At 44.5% G+C, this 25,860-nt stretch overlaps 1 protein-coding gene across 2 annotated transcripts in view; it reads right to left on the reverse strand.

The window, feature by feature from the left end:
* BDH1 (3-hydroxybutyrate dehydrogenase 1) overlaps positions 1-25,860 on the reverse strand; it is a 41,799-nt gene that overhangs the window by 10,191 nt on the left and 5,748 nt on the right. The window contains exons 3-7 of one of the 2 annotated variants that reach the window (XM_021714386.1): positions 25,039-25,040; positions 23,568-23,693; positions 14,099-14,171; positions 13,316-13,426; positions 809-950 (exon numbers count right to left, since the gene is read on the reverse strand). In XM_021714386.1, the coding sequence (XP_021570061.1) occupies positions 809-950; positions 13,316-13,426; positions 14,099-14,171; positions 23,568-23,650 (409 nt within the window). In that variant the 5' untranslated portion in view covers positions 23,651-23,693; positions 25,039-25,040. The remainder of the gene's footprint in view (positions 1-808; positions 951-13,315; positions 13,427-14,098; positions 14,172-23,567; positions 23,694-25,038; positions 25,041-25,860) is intronic. The other variant, XM_008061923.2, reaches the window with a different exon arrangement.

The raw sequence follows: 25,860 nt of genomic DNA on the forward strand, positions 1-25,860 counted from the left end.
GACTGTCCCTGCTCTCTGCTACAATCTGCCATAACTTGCCTGTTCCTGCAGTGACCCCAAGACGGGACTAAACCCTCTCTCCTGTGCTACTCTGTTCTCTCAGTGCATGGCTCCCTGATGTTGAAATCAGTCCCCTCACTGAACTATAAGGCCCCTGGAGACAGACTGTGTCTTGGTCATCTGTGTGTCCCCAGCACCCTGCATAGCACTTGGCCCAAACTGGGCATTCAGTGAGCTGACCCACATCGGTGCATACCCACCCAGCACTCCACAGATTCTGGATTCATGCCCTGGCTATATTTCTTATTGCCCTATTGTTCAGATGTGTCTAATTCAATACCCTTCCTCTGACTATGCAGGAGGAAGAATTTAAGCAATAAAGAAAGAAGCCTTAGGCCGGATGCGGTGGTTCAAGTCTGTAATCCCAGCACTTTGGGAGGCCAAGGCAAGAGGATTGCCTGAGTTCAGGAGTTTGAGACCCACCTGGGAAACTTGGTGAGACCTCATCTCTACAATAAATCAAAAAATAAGCTGGGCGTGGTAGCACGTGCCTGTAGTTCTAGCTACTTGGAAGGTTGAGGTGGAAGGATCGCCTGCACCCAGCAGGTCAAGGCTGCAGTGGCCGAGAGTGTAACACTGCACTCCAGCCTGGGTGACAGGGTGAGACTCCGACTAAAAAAAAAAAAAAAAGAAAGAAAGAAAAAGAAGGAAGCCTTTTGGCACAATGCCAGCAAATAGAGGGCAGTGTTTAGGAAGGCTCCCCCAACAGCCCATGCATGATCCCTGCTGTCCCAAGGGCACCCCCTACCTTTCTCAGGATCCTTCAGGCTCGAGTGGACCAGCTCCACTGCTTTCTCCACCTCCTCGTTGCTGCAGACATTGAGCTGGAGGGTTCTCAGTCGGTCACTGTTCAGGCTGTCCAGCTCCTTGACTCCATCATGCCCTTTGTCCTGGGGAGGAGAGGGGCACTGCTTCATGTCGGTGACCTGCACTGACCAGGGAAGGGTTAGGACCGCACCGGTGAATCAGAACGGAGAGAAGAAAACTACTCGGAGGCAGCTCTTCTGGGAACAGTCTGGCCAAGACTGAAGCCGATTTTATTCAAACCTTTTCCAACTTATATACCATTTTCTATACCCTCCAGCAATGTGATAATCACTCACTGGGGGCGTACAAGTTTCGTGCTTTACAAACTATGCATCACAAGACCACCACGAGATCTGCAATTTCCAAGCAAACAATTCAAATTCCATGATGCCTGCCGTGCTTACATCAAGGTCACAGGTGCACAATTTCAATACAAATCGTTCAAAGTGTTTTCCATAATGTTCAACGAATCATTCATATTATACTCTTTGCTCTATACCCTGATAATACAAAAAACTTTCCTGAGTTAACTCTAGGTTCAATCCAAGTTCACTGATTCCCAATATTTTTAACAATTAATATTATCAACTTAACACTATACTATTAACCTATTACAATTTAACATAACGCCTTATAACTCAGTTAAAACTTATTCTTAAACTACAAAACTTTACTATAATTCATGTTTCATATGTCTAAACTTTAATTTTCATATGATCTAGTTATTGGACTTTAATACTATGCTATATCCTATTAAGCTAATACCTTATCGTTAATTCTTTTATAAATCATATAGTAACTATTACACTTGAATAATGTAGCAAAAGGAATCAAAACAGCAAGCATAGATTTACGCAGCTATGAGTGTATATGTATATATTTTATCCCAACAAGTCTACTCTAAAAATCAAATAGTAGCTGTCACACTCTTGAACAAGGAAATGCAGGGCTTCCAAGATGGCGGCCATGGGCTGAAGCAGACAGAGTTTCGGTAATTAACGAAACAAAAGAAAACGTTCTACCTGGCTAGGGGCAGGGGACAGAACTATCATGGTAATTTAGTTTCTAATCTTAGCCCTAGGGGAAACAGCTTTCGGGAACAAGGACTACCCAGTCTACCAGGAAATAGAAGTAAAAAAATATCTAGAAAGAAGCTAAACTTAGAAAGACAGAAACAATTCCGCCATGCACCTTCCATCAAATGTACTGAGATTCACTTATAAGTTTTACTGCCATGTATGCACACTGGTCACCAATCACACGCCAATATCATAGGTATAACTGATATCCTATGTCAGAGGCGATCTTCCAGATGGGCCTTTACAGGCCTCAGCCATGTAGCTATAGATGTTGGCTCCCAACAGCTTCAACCTCTGTCCTTCCCACCGGAGGCAGGCTTGGGAATGACAACTGCAAAGGCAGGAGGTGGCTCCAAGTTCCCGCCACAGCCTGGGCTTATTGACAACTGCAGACGGTACTCTCTGGAGGCCCAATCAGCCAGCACAGCATTCCAGCTAAACTTCAATTCTTTGTCTAAGCAGGGGTTGCATGTTTTTGTGGGTATCAGACAATGGGGTTAGGGTAGCCTGGGGAGTAGAGCACATACCAGTTGTTGCCCATGAGGGGATGTAAGCCCAGGGTTGCAAGATGCATCAATTTTTAAGCTAGTAATTGGGATTTCTGTGGGAAATCTAATTTTTTCAGTATTGGCAACTTATGCACTTAAAACAACAACAACCACACTATGTCAGCCAAACACATCCACAAGGCACATATGACCAGTAGGCTGCCAGTTTACCACCTCTGTTCTAAGCCAAGAGCCCATCAACCCCAAAACTGTAAGAGGCCAGAGCCTGACTCTAATTCCGGCTCAGACACTAACCCGGCCCTGTGCACTCAGGGATGTCCCCTAACAGGTGCTCAGGTTTTCTGGCTGTGAAACAAGAACATTGCCACCTGTCCTGACTTACTCAGAGTCACAGGATACGGAAATAGATGATAAGAAACCTGTGAAACTATAAAGCACGACGCAAATCCAGGTGTTATTAAACATGAGAAAAGCATCACTCATTTGGCAAACATTCCTGGGTCTTCCACCATGTCCCAGTGCTGTGCTGGGAATTGGAGACACAAAGATTAATAACTCAGTCCCTGTTCTCAAAGGGCCACATTCTTGGGAAGGGGACAGGTGAGCGAGCAGACAACACAGCGAGTATCCTCTGGATGGAAGCTTGTGTGAGGGGGGAGCATGGAAGGAGGGGTGGGCGGGGAGACTTTACATATTTGGGCAGTGGCAACTGAGGACACTTACAAGAAGGGCCGTGGGGAGGGGTCACTCCAGGAAGAGGTAAGAGGATGCCACCGGAAGTCATCTCCCTGAGGCTGGAGAGGCGGGCGGGGGCCGGCTGGGGGGGGCACTGATGAACTGCTGGAAGGCCTTGATAAAAGTGGGTGTCATCTGCTAAGCTTTCACTGTGCTGAGCACCATACTAGGCACCCACGTGCTTTGTCTCATTGGCCCTGCATCACAAGGCAGGCCATATGTCCCATTTCATCCTGGTCTATGACACACATTTTCTTCGAAATGGGGATGAGCTACACACGATGTGAAAATTAGACATCGTCAGTCACAGTTTAATTGACAGCGATTTCTCTGAGCGGTGCATGGAATAACAATGCCTCTAACAAGAGGACTGGACTAACTGCCAGAGAGGGACATGATGGAGAAATGCTGGCCCTCCAGCCCAGGGTATGCCCATGCCACACACAGCTGGTACTGAGGCAAACATTCCAGGCAAGGGCAAGAGCAGGAAGGCCAGAGGTGGAAAGTTCTCTACAGGTTAGGCTTAGTAAGAGGTCTGAACCAGGAGGGCTCTTACCCTAGGACTGGAGAAACTGCATCATGCAATTTCAGAGGGACACTGGAGAAAATGAAAAAAGGACCATGTCAAATGGGGCCAACGTGCTAGACATAATCACTCCAGAGAGAATACTCTAGCAGAACATGACCAAGGGAGCTAGTGTGCTCTGTGCAGCCACGGAGAACAGAGCTGGGACCAAGAAGTCAAGTTCAGCTCAAAATGAGGAGTGACTTTCACAGGCTAGAGATGGCACGGGCTGCCTGGGACATGTTGAGGCAATGCATGGTGGGGGCATTGTTTGGGGGTAGAGGCATATTTGGAGGTGGGGTTGGGGAACGTGGTGCAGCGACAATCCAGGCATCAGATAGGAGGTTGGGCTAATCTCCCTATAACATCCTTTCCATCCTCTAAAGGAAGCCTCCATAGTGGCCCTTTATTTGAAAAAGCAATGTGGTGTGACTCACTGAGTCTCTGCCCAGGCCTGGCGCCAGGAATGCCAGTTACACCCAGAGTCACCTTTACACAGAGCAGCCAGGCTGGAGGCTCAGTCAGTCTAAGGCTTGCCCCTGAAATCCCCTGGACATGCCAGCCTTCCCAAACAAGATGGCAGATACCAGACCTAGAGGAGAACAGATAGACCTGGAGCTTATGCTGTCGTCCCCACAGACGGTTCCACCAAGAAAGAACAAATGCCCTCGTCAATCCAGAGTGGGAGGGTGCAGCGCCAAGAGACACCGGTCTTTTTCACAAACAGGACACAGGCACCGGGAAAACACGTGTCTTGCTTTAATATAGTCTTCCACACGATGGCTCTTCAAATGCCCCTTGGAGTGGAGTCTACACAGTCTGAACCTCAGGAGAGTTGCTGGCATCTCTTAGAAGTTCCGGCATAAATGCATCAGAGATATCTGGGTGCCCTTCTTCTTGGGACTTGGTAACCCTGTAGCCATTATTCAACTGCTCTTGGACCCCTACACAAGACGTCTTCTTGTGCCTCCAGCCAGCCAGCTTCATGACAATTCCCCTGTAGTCCTGGGGGGAGCCCCTCACTCCAGACCAGGGTCCCACATAAACTTTTAATTTGGCAGTTTGGCAATGGACAGCCTTCTTTTAGAGGAAACCGGGGGTCCATCACATTGCCATCAGCTTCAGCCCTAGCATTCAGGCTCCCCAGGAGGAAACCCCTCACCCTCCCACCTTCAACTGACAGACCTCCCCAGGAACCCTTCTTCACCTCTGAGCAGCCTCCACACCTTGCTGCTGACAGTAATGCCAGCAGGTGCAGAGACTGCCAATTTGTCCCCAGCTATTCAAAGGAAACCTTAGCCACCCTCAGCCTGCTGGCTGCAGACTACGCTGAACGTCCCTTTTGAGATTCACCTTCCCTCAAGACAAGACTATACTGTGGACCACACCCCTTTCCTGGCCCCAGGGTTTCTGTCTGCCCTCTGCAGGCCTCCAGAGTCTCTGTGCACCTCTGTCCTGCTGCTCAGGGACAAGCTTTTGGTCCTGCTGTGTTGATGCTTATGCAGCTGACTTGTTGATAAACCCATTTCTTTCTCTCATGATCCCTTTAAGCCTTACCTGTGAATATTCTTTCTAACCCTGGATGAAATTTCAGGCAAATCTTGCAGCCTTTCCACTCATTCTCAGATAATAGACAGAGAGTCTCTTTGTTTTGGCACAAAGCATCCCATTAACCAAATAACCAAATAACTCCAGCCCAACCTGCTCTGAGAAACCAAACTCCCAAACTTGAATCCAGTGGAAAGCATTCCCCTGCCCAGGCCTGATGGAGTATGGTGGTGGTGGTGGAGGTTGTCTTTCTCCCTATTTTCTAGCTTCTCCTCCTCTCCTAGTCTTTTCTTTTTTTTAGTTGGAGTCTCACTCTGTCGCCCAGGGCAGAGTGCAGTGGCGCTCTCACGGCCACTCCAGCGTCTACCTGCTGGGCTCTGGCGATCCTTCTGCCTCAGCCTTCCAAGTAGCCGGAACTACAGGTGTGTACTATCACACCTGGCTCATTTTTTTTGATTTATTGTAGAGCCGAGGTTTCGCCAAATTACCTGGGCTGGTCTTGAACCCACGGGCTCAGGCAATCCACTCGTCTCAGCCTCCCAAAGTGCTGGGATTATAGGCTGAGCCCCCGAGCCCAGCCCTCTCCTAGTCTTAATCTCTGACTCTTCCGAAGGTAGGCCTAAGGGCTAGCAAATTAGGGGGCAAGACTGTCTTTTGGCGCTGCTTGCTGTCTTCTGCTGCTACCCTTGGGATGGCGGATGAAGAGGAGCCAGCTCTTCCTTCTGGGGGTGCCTCTGCAGATTCTGTAGAGATCTTGTTCTGGAGAACTCCAACAAGATCTTGTCCTGAAGACATCCAGTGGCAGGACAGTGTGTCACCCCCAGTCAGATCTTCTCCCTCACCCAGGCTCTGTGGTGTGCCCTTCTGGCCAGGGCCATGTGGACTCTGCTAGCCATCTTACTGGGTTGGTGCCCTTCAGGTGACTCCAGGCAGCTCTCTCCATCGTCCACACAGGGCCAGGTAGCTGTGTCCTGCCTGGGTAGGACAGCCCTTTCCCTGTCAACTCTCTGTGCTCTGCTTCCAGGTGAGCTGCTCCAGCCTCGTTCTTGGAACTTTAAGACTTCTTTTGGTAATGTTAACATACTCTGTGGCCTCCAGAATCCAGGGCACAGATAGTAGGCTCTGCAGGGAGTTTATTTGGAGCCTGCCTCTTTTTACTTGAGACCAGAGGGAAACTATCACAGCACACTAACAACTGTTTCCAACTCGACCTTGTCCAACTCAATTTCTTATAATATTGAGGAGATGATGAGCTGATCCTGTCAGAAAGGCATCTATGTTCAGGAGGCCTAGCACCTCAGGGCAGGACACAAGGACCCCTGGCATATATTATATGTGAGCTTCTTATCACATGTGTTAGAAACACTGAGGAGAAAGTCCAGGCACTGTCATATTTAAGTTGGAGCAGGAGGAAGAGCTCACAAAGGAGATGGGGAAGAACTGAGAGAGCATGAAGTCAAGAAGGAAAGTGTTACGAGCAAGAGTGGGGATCTGGGCAAAAACTGCTGCTGGGGTGAGTATGAAGTGCTCTGAGAAGTGACCAATAAATTTAGCAAAGTGAGGCTGCTGGCATCCTTGACAAAGCCAGGTAGAGACCTTCAGGGCCCTTCCTGGTCTGGTCCTACTTTCCTCTCTCAGCTCATCTCCTCTTCCTCCACCAGAGTTCTGGGCTTCAGCCCCCTCAAGCTACTGGCTGGGCCTCCACCTGTCACCTCCACTCATTTCACAGGAACCTCTGTTTGTCCTTCCAGATGGTAACGAGACACCATCTCCCATTAGGCCTTTGCTGTGTGATGCAAGATCTGCTCCCACGCCCCTCACCTCAACTACCCCCACCAACTCTGCTCGCACCACAACGGCTTCCTAACCTTTCTCAAACACTCCAGGCACACTTCCCACTCTGGGGCCTTGTGTCCAGCTGTCCCCTCTTCCCCTGGACATCTACAACACTGGTTCCTAACCTCCTTTGGGCGAGGGAGCTCCAATTCACCTTCTCAGTGAGGCTTTCTTCCCTCTTGAAAACTGAACCACCCCGCCACCACATTCACACTTTCTCTTTTCCTGCTTTCTTTTTCTCCACAGCTTTATAATATCATAGAGAAGCAGTTTCCTTATCTTAGTCCTTGCTATCTTCTCATCTTGGAATACAAGCTCCACAAGGGCAAGAGCTTTTCACTGGATTGGTATGTGTTATATCACCAGCAGAGAATACTGTTAGCTCATCGTAGGTGCTCAATCAATATTTGTTAAATAAGTGAATAAATAAACACATAGAGGGATAGTGGCAAAGCCTGATCCAGGTAGGATGAAAAGAAAATGGGAGGTAAATATATGAAAACAGTATAAACCAACTCTCTGGGAGTGCTTTTCTACAAGGGGGAGCAAAGAAGTGGGGAAGTCATGCACACAAGATGCGGTGGTGTAGGTTTGTGGAAGGGAGTGTGTGTGTACTGAAATGATCCAGTAGACAGTGTGAGGTCGATGCCATCGGAGGTTAGAGACATCTGCTGGAGCCAAGTCCCAAGATGCCCCAGGACAATGATATCTGAGGCACAAGAGGAGGGCTAGCTGTAAGTTAGGGCAGGCAAAGTGTCTGGGTCTGGCTGTGGTCAGAATCAGTCACGTGGTTAACATCTCAGAACCAGATTGGAAACAAACTTCCCCTTTCAACTCCCATGGCACTGTACCCTAAGTCTCTGGTAGGTCTGACTGCCTTCTGGTTTGCATAACTAATATGAGATATCAGGTGGAGTTAGTCAAGAGGTAGATGCCAACAGACATAACCTGGCAATGATCTTGTTGGCACTTTCCCCAAATTATGGAATCATGCTGTAGGAGTGCAGGAACCTAAAATCGCAGTCTGATCCTAGTAGTATTAAGTAAGAGAAAACTGAGGCCCAGGGAAGGGAAGTGTTTGCCCAATCCCTGGGCTAATATCCTATCTGAGACTAGAACCCAAGACCCCAACTCCTTCTTGAACACTTTTGTGCAACACTTTTCTGTCCTGCACTGTGGAATCAAGGCAACAGCCCAACACAATGGCAAAGAAGTTGAATATAGGACTAGGGACTTAAAATGGTTTTGTGTCCAGGCTCGGTGGCTCAGCCTGTAATCCCGCACCTTTGGGAGGCTGAGGTAAGTGGATTGCCTGAGCCCGCGGGTTCGAGATCCGCCTGGGCAACTTGGCGAGACCTCATCTCTACAATAAATCAAAAATTAGCTGGGTGTGGTAGTGCGCGCCTGTAGTTCCAGCTACTTGGAAGGCTGAGGCGGAATGATCGCCAGAGCCCAGCAGGTCGAGGCTGCGGCCACTGCACTCCAGTCTGGGCGACAGAGTGAGACTCCAACTCAAAAAAAAAAATGGTTTTGTGGCATCATAGTTCCTGCCAGGCCCTGCTGAGAGAGGTCCACATTATGCAGAGAACCCAGCTCCAAGTATACCACACAACAGCCCAGAACCCTCCCCAGAAAAGTTCTCTCACAAGGAGGCGGTGATGGTACAGTCTTTTAGGGAACCAGTTTGGCAGATGTGAATAAAATCTAAAACCTAGACATGGTGGCTCACACCTATAATCCCAGCAATTTGGGAGGCCTAGGTGAGAAGTTAACCCGAGACCAGTGGTTCAAGACCAGCCTGGACAACTTGGTGAGACCTCATCTCTACAATAAATCAAGAAAAGATCACTGGGTATGGTGGCGCACGCCTGTAGTTCCAGCTACTTGGAAAGCTGAAGCGGAAGGATCACCTGAGCCCAGCAGGTCATGGCTGTGGTGGCTGTGAGCGTGCCACTGCATTCCAGCCTGGGTAACAGAGTGAGACTCCGACTCAAAAAAAAAAAAAAAAAAATCTACGACCTCTCCTCCCTTCCTACTAGCACTTTCATATCACCAAAATTTTCCTAAGAATCATCAATGAAAGCAGGCAAAGATGCACGTGCGCAGCAACTCACTGTGACTTTGTTTATACAGGTTGAGCACCTCTAACCCAAAAGTCCAAAATCCAATATGCTCCAAAATCCTAAACTTTCTGAGTGCCAACATGACACTCACAGGAATTATTCCAACCTTCAGATCAGGGATGCTGAACTGGTAAAATGCAAATATTCCAAAATCTGGAAAAATCTGAAATTCAAAACACTTCTGGTCCCAAGCATTTTGGATTAAAGATATTCAACCTGTAATAACAAAAGCCACAAATAATGTGCATTTAAGTTTCTTTGGGATAAGAGATTGGGAGGTTTCACTTTTTTATATCATATACTTCTATATTGTTTGAATGTATTATAAATATGTAGTATTACCTTCATAATTCAAAAGAAGCCAAGATTAAAAGGACAAACAAAACCTTCTCTGATCTGGAATGATAGTCAGATCGTGGCAATGCAAACTACTTCATTTTTTGTACTTGCTTATATTATTGAATTTTTTACATTGAACAGATATGAAACTTTACAAAGATATCAAACACAGTATAAAAAATTCCTTCCCTGGATTCCTACTGCCTTCAAAAGAAAAATGCCTCACCCACTAAGGAGAGACAACAAGTTGTTCTAAACATATTCTCTTCTTCACAGCAATAGAATGCCTGACTTTTTAGGCAGGGTATATATTGTCTCAGAATACCCACTACATTTTCCAGTCTCCCTTGCCACCAGGTAAGGCCATGTGTCTAAGTTCTGGCCAATAGAACGAGAGCACAGGTGATATATATGCAGCTTCCAGGTCAAGCCCTTAAAAAACAGGAATGTGCACTCATAGAGAAACACAAATTAAAACTATACTGAGATACATTTTTCACCTACCAGACTCAAAAAAGTCAAAAGTTTGAAGCATACCATGTTGGTGAAACTGTGTGGAAATAATAGGTACTCATACATTACTGGCAGGAATGTAAAAATTAAACAACTCCAATGATGGGAAATTTGGGAATATGTTTTAAAAATGACAACATAGTTTATTTATCCTCTGAACTAAGATCAATCTCACATCTAGGAATTTACCCTAAAGATAAACCCCCAACAATAAAAAAAAAAATACATACACACAAGTTTATTCATTGTGGCATTATTTATCATTGCAAAAGATTGAAAACAGCCAAAATGCTCATCTACAGGAGAGTGGTAAGGTAAATTAGGGTTCACTCCTCCATGGAATATTGCAAAGCTGTTAAAAAAGTGAAGAATATCTCTGTGAAGTCATAGAGACAGATTTACTATATATTGTTAATTATTTTTAAGTACAGAAGAGTATGTGCAACGTGCAAACATTTGTGTCAAATAGGGGCAATGAGGCCAGGCTCGGTGGCTCAGCCTGTAATCCTGTGCTTTGGGAGGCTGAGGTGAGTGAATTGCCTTAGCCCGTGGGCTCGAGACCCGCTTGGGCAACTTGGCGAGACCTCATCTCTACAATAAATCAAAAAAACTAGCCGGGCGTGGTAGCGCGCGCCTGTAGTTCCGGCTACTCGGAAGGCTGAGGCGGAAGGATCGCTGGAGCCCAGCAGGTAGAGGCGACAGAGTGAGACTCCAACTCAAAAAAAAAAAAGAAAAAATGGGGGCAATGAAATAATGAAGTGGAAAAAATAGGGGGTGGAGAGTAACACTACTGTCAGTGTACCTTTTTGTATAATTTTGACTTTACAATCTTGTTAATGGTTTATGTATTCAAAAATTAAACTACATCAACAAGAATAGAGGAAACAAAACAAACAAATAAGTAAATGGCACAGTATTTCAAATAAATAATATAGCAACAAAGAAAAAAAAAACCAAGAATCCAAGTAGCTTTTATTTTATTTTGTTTTTTGTTGTTATTATTTTTTTGAATTGGAGTCTCACTCTGTCACCTAGACTGGAGTGCAGTGGCATGATCACAGCTCACCCAGCCTCAACTTCCTGGGCTCAAGTGAGCCTTCTGCCTCAGTCTCCTTTTTTGTGCTATGTTGACTAGGCTGGTCTCAAACAATCCTCTCTTCTTGGCCTCCCAAAATGCTGAGATTACAGGCATGAGCCAATGCACCTGGCCTCCAAGTTGCTTTTAAAAACAGTACTTTGTATACTTTCAATCAATAGCCAAAAAAAACTCTAAAGAAAACTTAAGTTTCACTGTGGGGACCATGGAGGTGCTCAGACCTCCCCCTAGGAAAGCCTGCTGCAGGAACAGGTGACAGCCACACCTTTACAGCCTCTGCACTTTTGCAGCCACTGCAGCATGAATGTCATTGCCACACATGCCTGGGCTGCTCTCAACTGATGGCCAAACACGGTAGAAACTCTGGGCCATTCCTGCCTGATGCCAGACTCCTCTAACAGGTGACCTTTGCTTGGGGATTTCCCATGGTCCCAGCCATGACTCTCAGACTGCACTACAGTCTGAAGCTCTGCCTCCCTGATCCACCATCCTTCCAATTTCTTTGCACAGAACTGTATTGCAGTCAAAGACTTTCTCTGCCTTTTCCTGTCCCCCTCCCCCTTTATCCATCACAGGCATTTCCCTAATCAATTTCTTACACATCTACTCCTACTTTGGCATTGGCTTCTTGGAGGATCTGAGCTGACACACCTACTCAGTAGGTTTGCTGTTTGTGATGGTATGAATGTAGCAAGTATGAAACATTTTGTGTGTACTGTAGAATTAATCAAATGAGTAAATACATTGATATAGTTAGGAATCAGGGCTCTAGATGCAAGAGGAGGAAGAAATAAATATGGAATGAGATAAGCGAGGAAGAAAGTTGCTGTGCTGAATTGGAATAGGAGGGCAATACGATCTCATGATTTATGGAAAATAAATAAATCATAAAGTTGTACTGACTTCAAATCAATGAGATAGATATAAATACATATAGTGTGTATATATAGATGTGTGATTATATATCCATCTTCTAGCTCTGTCCACTGAGAGGAATGGGCATCAGTAATGCCCCGTGCTCCAGAGCACACCTAATGCCCAGATCTTGGTTTCCAAATCCCATTAGAAGGAATGAGGTTAAAAACTCATATCTATACAGAGATATGTATGTGGAAGTTCATGTTAGCATTATTCATAGTTACAAAAAACTGAACTTTTAATCCAAATATGCATAACTAGTGAATGGATGTTTTTTAAAAATGCAATATATTCATTCAATAGTACAACACTCAGGAATAAAAAGGTATGAACTACCGTTGCATTCTACAACATGGATGAATCTCAAACCATTATGCTAAGTGAAAGAAGTCAGGCACAAAAAGCCATGAATTGCATGATTCTGTGTATTTGAAGTGTCCAGAAAAGGCAAATCTAAATAGACACAAATCAGTGGCTACCTAGGGCTAGAGGTGGGTGCAGAGAGTAACTGTAAATGGTCAAGCGGGAGAATTTGGGGTGATGGAAATGTTCTAAAAGTTGGTGCTGGTGATAGCGGCACAACTTTTTAAATTGAGGGAATTATCCACCACTACTTTTGCACCCTCATGTCCCAGTGCTGCCCTTCATGCACCCTAAAGTCCACTTGATGTGTCCCAAAGGAGGCTCATGCTTTCAAGTCTTTGCTTGGGCTGTTCCTTCTGTCTGGTAGGTCATTTCTCCCAGTTACCCGCTATGATGGAATTATTTATTCCTCATGGCCCAGGACAAATGTCACCTCCTCTGTCATGCCAGAATCAATCCCTTCCTTCTTTGGACTCTCATTGAATATTCTTGCACATCCCTGAGAATCCTCTTCATTCTAATTTTCCAGCTGTGTCTATGCACGGCTGTCCCTCACCACTGGACAGTGAGCGCCTTGGGGGCAGGGTCTTATTCTACAGCATCTAGAAAAGTGTCAGGCACATCATTAGCATTTGGCAAATGGATGGGTAGATGAATGGATGAATAGATGGATGAAGCTATGAAGAACAAGCGAGACTGAAGCCACTGGAAAAGGTACAAGCTGTTTTAAGCAACAGATGAGCCAGTTTTTAAGAAAGAAACTTTTAAAAACGGTAACAGTGACTATATGTAAAGAACAATGGTGACGATGACCCTTCTCTTACCTTCATCAAGCAGCCAGCAAACACAAGGAAGCCTTTTGAATGCAGATGCTTGGCCAAAGAGAACCCAAATCCAGAGTCACAGCCTGTGACCAGGACAGCTTTGCTGCCAACCTGTTTTAGAAGGTCAGATCCCATGTTAGGAACCTAAGGTACTGCGTGACCAGGCCTCCCCACCCTCTGGGCAGTAACAATTAGTGCTACCTGAGTGGTTCAGGCCTGGCCTTCCCAGCTTGGTTCTTGCTGTCTGGAGAAGCACCACAGCATTCTTGGACTCGGAATCAGGAAACCAGGTTCTAACCCAGACTCTGATGCCAACTACTAATGTCGTTTGGGGAAATTACTTCTGCATTCAGGATCTCAGTTGCCTCATCTACAAACACCCATGTTACAAGTGGGAAAACAAGTATTTTTTAAATACTCAAAGTAGTTAGTGATAGACCTGGAAATGAAACTAGGGCTGAGAAATTGCAGAGTCTAAACTCTTTACTTTAATTTGCTGGGAGGAGGTAGGAGTTCTGGCTCCCCACCAGGCCTCCACTGATACCTTCCTGACTGGGATGGGTTGGAATGCCTCGTTACTGTCTCCTTCCCACACGTTTGAGAGCGTGTGATCTCATTACTGATGGGGAGCTTTGGACTTTCTCACAGTAAGTGAGAAAGTGGCTCCAAGTGCCCTGGAATCACTAAATCCCTACTCCGGGTTGGGTATCTCAGGTCCTGGAGGCCTAGAGGGAAGGGATCTGACCATCTGACTGGTTCCCAGGTAGCTGGGCTTCCACTCACCGGGTTCACCTCACTGGCATAAGTCCGACGACCAACTGGGATAAAGGAAGTAGGGCAACACAGTAGTGGGTGTCTGCAAGAGAAAAGGAAGCTGTGAGCACAGGGCTGTTATCCAGTCCTAGACCTTGTACCTTGGGCAGAAGCAACTCGAAGAACCCTCAACCACCACCAGCCTAAAGCAGTGTTGAGTGTCGCCTGACTCCAGGTTCCTGGAAACAACTTGCTGATACACTGAGAAAGAGACCCTCTTCCTGCCAGGGTTGCCAGACAGGTAGAAAGTGAGCCAGTATTTGCAGTGGCTATCTTTGCTGCTGTATAAGAAAGAGACTTCCTGATAATAAAGTCAGTCCAGAAGCTACATTTGTCGGGAGGCCCTGCCAAAACTTGACTATCCTGTGTCCCACTCCAATAAAATTCCACTGTCTGGCTTCCAAGGTGACAGAGATAGGTAATGTTTCAGACTAATCCAAGTGTGAACTATTTTTTTAGCTACATAGCTTTGTGAAAGCCTTCTGCAAATTCAATGTCTTAACATCCAATAGGTTAAGCTTCTTGGTACTTATTTCAACTAAACTTTTTATATTGAAATAATTGTAGATTCACATGCAGTTAAGAAATAAGACAGAGAAATGTCAGGCACCTTTTACCCAATTTCTCCTGAAGGTAGCATCTTGCAAAACTATACTGCAATATCACAGCCAGGATATTGACATCAATACAATTAAAAACACAAAACATTTCTATCACAGCAAAGATCCTTCATGTTAAACCCCTTTTATAGTCATGTCTACTTCTTTCCCACCCATACTCTCTTAAACCACTAATCTGTTTTCCATCTCTATAATTTTGGCATTTCCAGAATGTTATATAAATGGAATCAAAGAGTATGTAACTTTTGGGGATTGGCTTTCTTCATTCAATACAATTTTCTGGAGATTCATCCAGATTGTTGTGTATTGATAATTTGTTCCTTTGTATTGTTAAGTAAAGCTCTGAGGCATGGGAGTACCAGTTTGTTTAACTATTTACCTATTGAAGAACATCTGGGTTGTTTCCAGTTTGGGGATATTATGAATAAAGCTGCTATGAACATTCTCATACAGATTTTTGTGAGAACATTTCATTTTTAATTTTCTTGGATAAATGCCCAAGGGTGTAATGGCTGATATGGTAGTTGCATGCCTAGTTTAGTTTTTTGGGTTTTTTTTTTTTTTTTTTCCAAATTGTTTACCAGAGTGACTGTAGTATTCTACATTCCCAGCACCAATGTATGAGTGACTGTTTCTCTATACTCTTGCCAACATTTGATTGTATCACTATTTTCTATTTAACCATGCTGAAAACATGATATTTTGTTGTGGTTTTCATTCACATTTCTCTAATAGTTAATGATGTTACACATCTTTTCGTGTTTACTTGCCATCTGTGTTAGTTCATTTGGGCTGCTATAACAAAATACCAAAGACAGGGTGGTTTAAAAACAACAGAAATTTATTTCTCACAGTGCTGGAAGCTGGGAAGTCCAAGATCAAGTAGCCATAGACTGTGGTGAAGGCACACTTCTTTTATAGACAGATGTCTTCTCATTGTAACCTCACATAGCAGTGAGGCAAAAAGTGTCTCTTGGTCCTCTTTTATAAGGGCACTGATCCCAATCATATGGGCTCCACCTTCTTGACCTAATCACCTCCCAAAGGTCCTACACCTCCTAATTCCAATACCTTGGGGGTTAGGATTTCAACATATGAATTTGGAGGGAACATAAACATTCAGACTATAGCACCACATGTATATCCTCTTTGGTAAAATGGCTCTTTATATCTTTTGACCATATTCTAATTAGATTGTTTATGCTTTCACTGTTGAATTTTGAGAGTTCTTTAGATATTCTAGACACTAGTCCTTTTTTTATGTATGTGGTATGCAAATCTTTTCTCCTAGTCTATAGCTTGCCTTTTCAATTCTTTTAACAGGGTCTATTACAGGGGAAGAGAGTTTCATTTTGATGAACTCTAATTTGTCCTTTTATGGGTCATGCTTTTGGTGCCAAGTCTCAGAAAACCCCCAAACCCAAATATTTTCATCCATGTTTTTTTTTCCTGAAAGCTTTATAGTTTTATGTTTTACATTTTAAGCCCATAACCTATTTTGAGTCAATTTTTGGATAAGATATGAAACTTAGGTCGAAGTTCTTGGATTTTTTTTTAATGTCCCAGCATTGTTTTTTGAAAATGGTATCTTTCCTCCACTGAATTGCTTTTGCACTTTTGTTAAAAATCAGTCAGGCATATTTGTGTGGGCCAATTTTTGACTTCTCTATTCCATTTCATGGATCTATGTGCTCCCATCTTTTCTTTTTCAAAATTGTGTTAGTTATTCTATTTCCTTAGCCTTTATATATATATATATATATATATATATATATATATATATATATATATATATATATATATTTGAGTAATCTTATCTTTGTCTACAAATAATCTGACTGGGATTTTAATAGAAATTGTGCTAAGCCTATATAACAACTTGGGAGAAACAGGCATCTTTACTTTGTTGAGTTTTCCAATTCTGAATACAGTATGGTTCTCCATTTGTATAGATCCTTGATTTCTTTCATCAATGTTGTCTAGTTTTCAGCATACAAATTGTATACATGCTTTGCTATATTTACACCTAAGTATTTCTTTTTTTGTGTTAGCAACCATAAAAAGTATTTTTTTAACTTTTATTTCCACATGTTCATTGCTAGTACCTAGAAATACAACTGATTTTTGTGTGTTATCACCTATACTGTGACCTTGATAAACTTACCTATTAGTTCTGGGAGATTTGTGTGGATTCTTTGGTATTTTATATGTAGACAATCATGTAAACCACAAATAGAGACAGTTTTCTTTTTTCTTTTCTGATCCATATGAGTTTTATTTCCTTTTCTTGTCGTGTTGCACTGGCTAGAAATTATAGCACTATGTTGAGTAAGTGATAAAAGCAAATTTCCTTGGTTTGTTTCCCATCTTAGGGCCAAAGTATTCAGTCTCTCATCATTAAGTATGATGTTAGCTCTAGGCTTATTGTGGATGCTCTTTATCAAGTTCAGGAAGTTCCCCCCATGTCTATTTTTCTGAGATTTTAAAAAATCATAAATGGGTGTTAGATTTTTCTTTTTCTGGATTGATAGATAAGATTATGCATCCCTGAAACAAACTCATTTGTTCTGTCTTACTAAGCTGGTCTTTTGGCCTTAGAGAGTAGAATTTTGTTGGGGTTTTTTGTGTCTGAGTTTATTGGCATTTCCGGGTTTCCAGCTTCTTCAACTCCAAGTATGGGATAGATGGAGCAAAAAGGAAAACCTGAAGAACTCCTGAGGTCTCTATCTAGTCTGCCTTCTTCTCGCCACCTTTCAGACTCTTTTAAATACGTTATATATTTATTATATTGTATATACTTTATATATTACTTATATTTTATATAATATCCAGGGTTTTTAGTTGTACTTAGCAGGAGGAATAGAGAAAAGTACAACTACTCCATCTTCCCAGGAGTGGAAGTCCTGTTAGTTTTAAAATAAATATTAAAATAGTAAATGATAAGTGGAGGAGGTAGGAGTGAGTAAGCAGCTGATAATAAGGGAAAATGGGTGGAAGATAGACTTACTTTTTCCATATACCATTCTGTGTCATGAATTCTGTACCTTGTGAATATATTACCTATTCAAAATATTGTTTTAAAATAATTCATAAAAATGTGTTATCCAGCATTCTTAAAGAACATTAGGTTCGCAGAAATGAGGGTTCACTAGGAAAATCTGCCAAGGTAGTCCCCTGTCCTTCTGAAATGTCACAGAACAGCCTCTTTGAATTTTAAGTCCTTGTGCATGGATGGTCTCAAGTGAGCAGAACAGTGTGGCTAGCACACCCAAAGTTAGTGAAATGACTTTACCCAAAAAGAATCTTCTGTTTTCCCGGATGATCCCTGGCATTTCTCTGAAAAAAGAACAAGGTGCCCCTAGTAGTACCAGATTTTTGTTCTTGTCTCCTTAAGGGCCACCCCCTTAACACTACTTGTCAATTTAAGAAGAATCAAAAAGGTTTTAGCACGAGAAAGAGCTTATTTCAGACTGACTTTCTACCTGACTTTCCCTTACCTATCTCCCCTGGCTTCAGGGTGCTTCTCAATTTGGAGGGTCCTCCAGCCTGGGAAGATTTAAGCACCTCAATTCTCAGACTTTAGTTAACAAAACCTGGGAAGTTTGTTAACATGCAAACTCCCAGGTCCCTCCCATTGACATTCTGAATCAGTAGGAAAGAGTAGCCCCTGGGAATCTGCATGCTCAATTCATCTCAGGTGACTCCAGAACAAGAGGTCCTGGTGAAAGAGCTGGTAATCTAGGTCCAAAGCAGGTTTCTTGGGTTCTCTTCCCTGGTTGTCAAAATCACTTGGGAATGGTTGTGTGGTTATGCTATTTCAAAAAAGTTCTTATTGTTTAGAGATAGATACTAAAATATTTGCAAATGAAATACCACATCCAGAAATTCCTTCAAAATCATCCAGTTGGGATGGGGGAGGAAAATGGACGGAGACATAGATGAACAAGACTGGTCATGTGCTGATCATTATGGAAGCCTGGGTGAGGGGTACACCAAGGATCAAGACACTTTCTAATTCTGTAATGTTGGGGATTTTCCATAAAATGATGTTTAAAAATCACAGGGGGAAGGGCACACCTCATCAACAAGGGTACCTGCATAATGAACATTTGTATACCTAACCCTGAATTGTACCCCACATCATTAAAATTTAAAAGAAAAGAAAAATAAATAAATAAAAATCACAGTGAGGCTTTTTAAACTGTTCCTGGGTCTGGCCTGATCCCTCACTAATTAAATCAAAATCCCCAGGGGTGAGGCACAGGAATGTTTCCCCTACTGTGCTCTCAGTGATTGTAACATGTAACCAAAGCTCTACTGTCTTAAAAAAAAAAAAAAAAGGTTTTTCCCTTAGGGGCTTCCCATTAAAGTCTCTTGACTGTCAAAGCCCTAATATCTCTGCAAACATAATCAGCTCTAAGCCACAGCCCAGCTCAGTTATGTCAAACACTGCTGTTTGCCTTCTAATATCCATTCTTTTCATATGCCTCACTAACAAAATCTAGACTTTTGTCTGGATGTTGTAATGTGCCCAACTCTTCTCAGACTGCCTTTGCTGGTCACATGACCTGCCTCTGGCCAATAAGATACAAGCAGAGAAGTCCTGCAATGATTGCTGGGGCCTTCCCTTTTCTGATGCAGGTGCTGCTCCTCCCTGCCTCTATGCTGCCTTGCTTCTTTCTATCTGAATTGGGGCTGGAAGTGGAGGAGCATGATGGGACCCTAAGACGAGAGCCGCACCCAGGACAACAGAGCAGAAAAAGTCAAGGAGTCTGGTCCCCAGAAACCACACCAGCCACGGACTTCTAGGGGTTTCTGCTACTTTTAGTGTGGACAGTCCCAACTGATACACTGACATACCAGGGCTAAGAGTGCCCCTGAGGGATTAGGCCCAAGTCCCATCATATAAAATAGCATGTCTTAGTTGGGCATGGTGGCTCTTGCCTGCAATCCCAGCACCTTGGGAGATCAAGGCAGGAGACGACTGCTTGAGTTCAGGAGTTTGAGATCAGCCTGGCAACACAGCAAGACCACATGTCTACAAAAAAAAGTCAAAAAAATAGCAGGGCATGGTGGTGCACACCTGTAGTCCCAGCTACTGGGGAGGCTAAGGTGGAAAAATCACCTGTATCCAGGAGGTTGAGGCTGTGGTGAGCCCTGATCAATAGATTAAGACCTCAACTCAAAAAAAAAGAAAAAAAAAAATAGTTTGTCTCCTCTGTCCAGGAGGCTCCTGCAGTGGCAGCAAGCTGCTGGTCAAGGAAGCCACTTATACCAACAGCTATGCAAGTTATATTCAGGACAGTCAGTATATTTTCTGAAAAGTGCAACCCCAAAGGGGTGGCTGCCAGATTCAGAAAACAAGAGCTTCCTGACTTCTGCCTCAACCCAGAAGCAGAATCAGTCGGAGCACAAGAGGTGCAATATGCCCCTTCCCCAAGGGCCTGCAGAAGAACCTGCTGTTCCTCAGAACCCTGGCATCTAGGAACCTGCCAGACTGCATCTGAGAACACTCTCCGTGCTGACCAGGGCATTAGTTCTGGCTTCTTCTCTGTCTTACCAGTCTGCATTTCTATCCCTTGTATTGCACCAACCACAAATCAGCAGCAATAATCAGTAGCCCAGCTTTCTGCTGAGAGGAGACATGAATCAATTTGAATCTAACAAGATGAGGTCTAAGGGGGACAATTGTCAGTGGCACAAGCAAAGCTTGGGAGAAATATGGCCTCACAGTAACAACTACGGAAAAATTTAGTTGACCATGAATCACAAGCGTGATGTGAGCCTGGACTGCACAGGAAAGAAACCAGGATAAGGGAAGCAAGAGCCCTCCTCCACCCTGCCCAGGCCAGGCTGCCCTGGAGTCTTGTATGTCACAGCTGGGCGGGCAAGCTGAGCAGTGGTGTGTGTACCCAGGAGAATGGGGAGGATCCTGGGTGGAGAACCTGTCTGTAAGCCACCTGCCCCAGAGTATGCCAAACCCTTCTGGCAAAGTCAGAAATCTGAAATGTGAGTGCAGAGTCAGTAAGCAGAGTGGGTTGTCAGGGCAGGGGCTGGGGCCATATCCAGCCACTCCTGGGAGGTTTCCATCTGGACAAAGGCATATGTACTTGGTAACTCCTGCTCCCAGACATGTAAATAGTAGTGAGGGCACAGCATCTTAAGAAGGAGCACAGGCCAAACGGACACCATCAGAGGGGGACCTGGATGCCGAATGGGAAATCACGAAAGATCAGCAATGAGAAAACATGTGGGTGGAGTGAGAGTAGGCAGGTAGTGAGTGTTGGGGTGGCATGGGGTCCCTAGGGAGAAGGGATTAACTTGTTTAGTGTGAATGCAGAGGTAGACCCAAGAACAAGGTGGCATTTACAGGAGAAAAGATTTCTGCTCAGTATGTAGACTGTATAACAGAGCTGTCCAAAGACCGGAGGCCTGCTGTGAGAGGCACTGACCTCCCCATCACTAGACAGCAGGATGGGGCTGCAAGGTTTCTTGTTAAGGATGCTATTGGCAGGATTCACCCAGAGGTGGGGACTGAAACATGAGGCCATTACCAACTGAGATTCGAGCCAAAGTTTCCTCCCTCTCCCACTGAGACCTCCTGTCAGATCATTGTGACTACCTAGCCTCCTTTTTGCAGCCAGGTTTCCCACCTGCACCCTGAAGACATTTAATGTACTCTGACTTGGCTCCACCCCTAACCAGCCCACCTCCCAGACCCCTCCACCTAACCAGGTTACTTCTCAATCCATCCAGAAGATTCAGAATTCCCTTTGACAACCTTTCTTTCCCCTTAAATGAGCCAGCAGCTTGATTCATGCCTCACGTCCCCTTAAGTTGAAGGCAAAAACCTTTGTGAAAGTATTTTAACTTTCTCTGGGATTGTTTTCTCCCCCATTAAAAAAAAATAACCTCCAGGAATCTCTGAAAGTCACTTTTGAGACAGATCTTGCCATTTTTATAAATCAGTCACTGGAAAAAACTGCAGAAAATCACCTTCTTTCAAAAGTCCTTTTACAGAACCAAGCTCCATTCCCTCTTAGATGACAATGGTCTCCTACGTCTCTGCTGAGGGAGCCATTCTAAACTCTTCTCACATGGTGTCCTCAGTAGTTGAAGCCCCATCTCCAAGCCATTCCTCTGTATCCCCTGTAAATGCATTTAAGCGAATGTTGCTAAAAACCTAAATGCATGTTCTTCTAAGCATATTTACTAGCATAGGAAATGCTGGTTTTCTAGCTCCTGGAACTTTGGATTTAACCTGACACTCAATTTCACTCCCCTCAAGATGACAGAAAGAGAAAAGTATTTCCTATTTTTTCCTTGTTCAGCCCGTAAAAGAGTAAAATGCTGCAGCAGAGTCCACTAAATTCCCTTTGGAAAAGGCAATTCCAGAAGCTCTCAAAGGAGAGCTCCTAGTTTAATTTGTATTTACTTAAAGGCTGTTCTACATCATACAAACAACTCAAGACACTGCAGGACATTTTAGTTAACTGTTTTTATGTGCAAAATTCTAGAAGATTAGTTATCCAGGTACCCAAAGTAATGAGATATATGAACATAATGTACCTCCCCACGTGATGTGCTGAGAAGGGCAACACCACTCAGCCATGGGCTCCCTGCCAAACATGCAGACTTGGACCTAAACACGAGGAAACACCACCCAAACGCAAACCCAAGCTGAGAGACATTCTACAAAATAACGGGCCAGCTCTCTTCTGCACTGTCAAAGTCACAAAAGACTGAAGAACTGGCCCTGATAGTAAGAGATCAAGGAGATATGACAGCTAAATGCAATGTGGGATTCTAGTTTGTATTCTAGACCAGAAAAAGGTCCATCAATGGGCCATTTGGCAACATTTGAACAAGGACTATAGATTAGCTAATAGTATCATATCAAGGGTAATTTCCTGATTTTGGCCAGATGTGGTGGCTCATGCCTATAATTCCAGCACTTTGGGAGAACAAATTGGGAGGATCAATTGGGGCCAGGAAGCCAGGAGTTCAAGACCAGCCTGGGCAACAAAGCAAGACCCTGTCTCTACAAAAAATAGAAAAATTAATCAGGCATGGTGGCACATGCCTGTAGACACAATTACTCAGAAGAGTGAGGCAGGAGGAACTCTTGAGCTCAGGAGTTTGAGGCTGCCACCACACCCCAGTCTGAGTAAGAGTGGAACCCTGTCTCAAAAGGGGGGGGTAATTTCCTGATTTTGATCATGGCACTATGGTTTTGTAAGAAGTTAACATTTGAGGAAGTTAGGTAAAAGGACCTGGAAATACTTTGTTCTATTTTTGCAACTTTTTTTTTTTTTTTGAGTTGGAGTCTCACTCTGTCTCCCAGACTGGAGTGCAGTGGCACATTCACTGCCACCCCAGCATTAACTTGCTGGGCTCCGGAGATCCTTCCACCTCAGCCTTCCAAGTAGCCGGAACTACAGGCACGCATTACTGCACCCAGCTAATTTTTTATCTGTTGTAGAGATGAGGTCTTGCCAAGTTGTCCGGGCTGGTCTCGAACCCACAGGCTCAGACAATACACTCACCTTGGCCTCCCAAACTGCTGGGATTACAGGCTGAACTGTGACTTTTGTATAAGGTTAACTTATTTCAAAATGAAAAGGTTTTTAAAAAGTAGTTATGAAAGATACACTTTTCTGCCCTGTGAGCCCTGGGAAGTTCTGTCTTCCGAGGACACCTTTGAGTTTCCTCTTCTGGGATACTCAGGTACTGAGACACATCTTTGCGAGCCACGCCTCACCACCACCTGCATTATCCATGTGTGACCCTCAAGGCCACCTCCACTCTTGGTTGCTTACCTTGCTCCATTTTCTCTGTCATAGACACTTAGCGTTTTTCCTGGGAGCTGTGACAGGGATCTGGAGAGGCGGGCGGCCAGCATTGTAGCAACAGGTGATAGGAGGGCCCTCTTCCTCCCAGGGGTTCTGAAACACAAAATGCACCCTCAGCATCTCTTTGTTGCCTTCAGGGGTCTAGTCAGGGGTCATGTTTCCTTCAGGCTGTTAAAGTCAAATTGGGCTGGTCTGTTCAACCCAGGTCTAGTCCTGGTACCAGGCAGTCTCCTCTGAACCTCCCTCCCAAGCTACAGCCTCATGGTGGGAAGAGTCAGGAGTTGGGGTTTCTGGAAACCTGGGCTCTGGTTTTGGCTGCACCAACACATTGTGCAACCCTGGACAAGTCATCATCCACTGGTAATGTAAGGAGGTTGGTCCAGATCAGTGATCCTTAAACCAGGCAATTGTTGGGAGCCTTAGGGAACTAACCCCTCAGAATTCTGACTCAGTTAGTCCTGTTCCCTCATCTATGTTCCTCATACCTTGCAAAATATCCAACTGCGGTGACCCAGGACATCAGCCTTCACTCCTGCTGATGTGTCCACATGCAGCTTGTGTAGTCCCTTACCACACACATATCACCTGACTCAGCTCTTCACCTTTCTCCCCATCCCAACAAACATGGGGGCTCTGGCTCTGAGGCTGAATCCATCAAAAATGTATCACAGCACAGAGTCTGGAGCTGTCAAATGACTCTTTTTTTTTTTTTGAGTTGGAGTCTCACTCTGTCACCCAGACTGGAGTGCAGTGGCATGCTCCCAGCCACCACAGCCTCGACCCACTGCGCTCTGGTGATCCTTCCGTCTCAGTCTTCCAAGTAGGCGGAACTACAGGAGGGCGCTACCATGCCCAGCTAATTTTTTATTTATTGTAGAGATGAGGTCTCACCAAGTTGCCTGGGCGGGTCTTGAACCCACGGGCTCAGGCAGTTCACTCACCTTGGCCTCCCAAAGTGCTGGGATTACAGGCTGAGCCACCCAGCCCTGCCATGACTCTTTTAATCTAAACTAAAACATACATACACACAAACACATGCGCACGTGCAGTCTCCTTCCTCTCTCTCCATTTGAGGTTAAATCAACCTTATTGCAGAAAAGCCATGAATCACTTGGTGTCATCTTAAGGCTACTTAGCACCATAACTAGTCACATATTGTTAACTATAGATCAGCATGTGCATAGTTGCCCTCCTGTTCTGGTTAACGTGATTCCTTTCTGCCTAAAAGAAGGAAGGGGAGGCTGGTCATGGGTTCTAGCCTCTCCTTCGCCTACCTGACTGTAGTTTGTCATACTCTTCTTACAATTATGGAAGGCACAGGCCCACAATGGCTCAGATTCTTTAATGGGTGCCCTCTCCCCAACCCTGGAACTGGGCAGCTGGCCGAGCACACACATCTTTACCTCTTCCTGCCAGGGCCAGCATCTGAGGCCACTACCACTGGGTGACTTCAAGTTGTCTATAATTAAAGTCCTTTCCATCCTTTTGGCTCAATGCCTGTGGCAGAAAATGCTTTAATATCATCTCCAAATAGAGGTTGCTTCCAATTTTGTTTTCCTTAGAGCGATACCTAAAAGTACTGGAGTCAAAATAATTGAAAGTGCATAAAAACTCAGTCCCTTGAACAATGCACTATTCACTATGCATAATGTAGTCTCTTGTGAGTCTACTGTGTAGAATGGTAGAAACTTAGGTGTCTTTTTCTTTGTTTTTAAGTTTCTGAAACCTGCTGCTATTTCACTCAAAGCACGATGCATAGTCACTGGGACTCCCAAGGACTCTTCAAGGCTGTTGTTTGTCATCTTAATGCCTTGTACTGGACTTTATTATCTGCAAATATTAAGTCTCAAACTTGAAGCACTGCTCACTTGCCTTTTGGTGTGGGAACAGAGATGGCTTAGGGAGGCAGGTGCTGCTAGGAGAAAGACAAGCACCCGTGGGAGTGGGGGGCAGTCTCCTTAGCCTGGAGAGACAAGGGATTATCTGCCCCGGGGGATGGGGCACAGATGGTTTAACTCCTAGGGACCAAATACATAAGATACTGACACAAAATCAAGATGCTTGCACATCAATCTGTATGTAATCTTGGAGAAATTTTTCTAACCCCTGAGTCTCCTCTCAAGGGCACTGCCCTCTCTGCATGGGAGAGAGGTATTCCCACTCAAAAAAAGAAGTTACTCCCACTCAGAAAATGAAAAGAGAAGGTAGCTGGGCTCGGTGGCTCAGCCTGTAATCCCGCGCCTTTGGGAGGCTGAGGTGA

This window comes from Carlito syrichta, unplaced genomic scaffold, assembly GCF_000164805.1.
Source record: "Carlito syrichta isolate Samal-C Ts95f unplaced genomic scaffold, Tarsius_syrichta-2.0.1 Scaffold305641, whole genome shotgun sequence".
Lineage (NCBI taxonomy): Eukaryota > Metazoa > Chordata > Mammalia > Primates > Tarsiidae > Carlito > Carlito syrichta.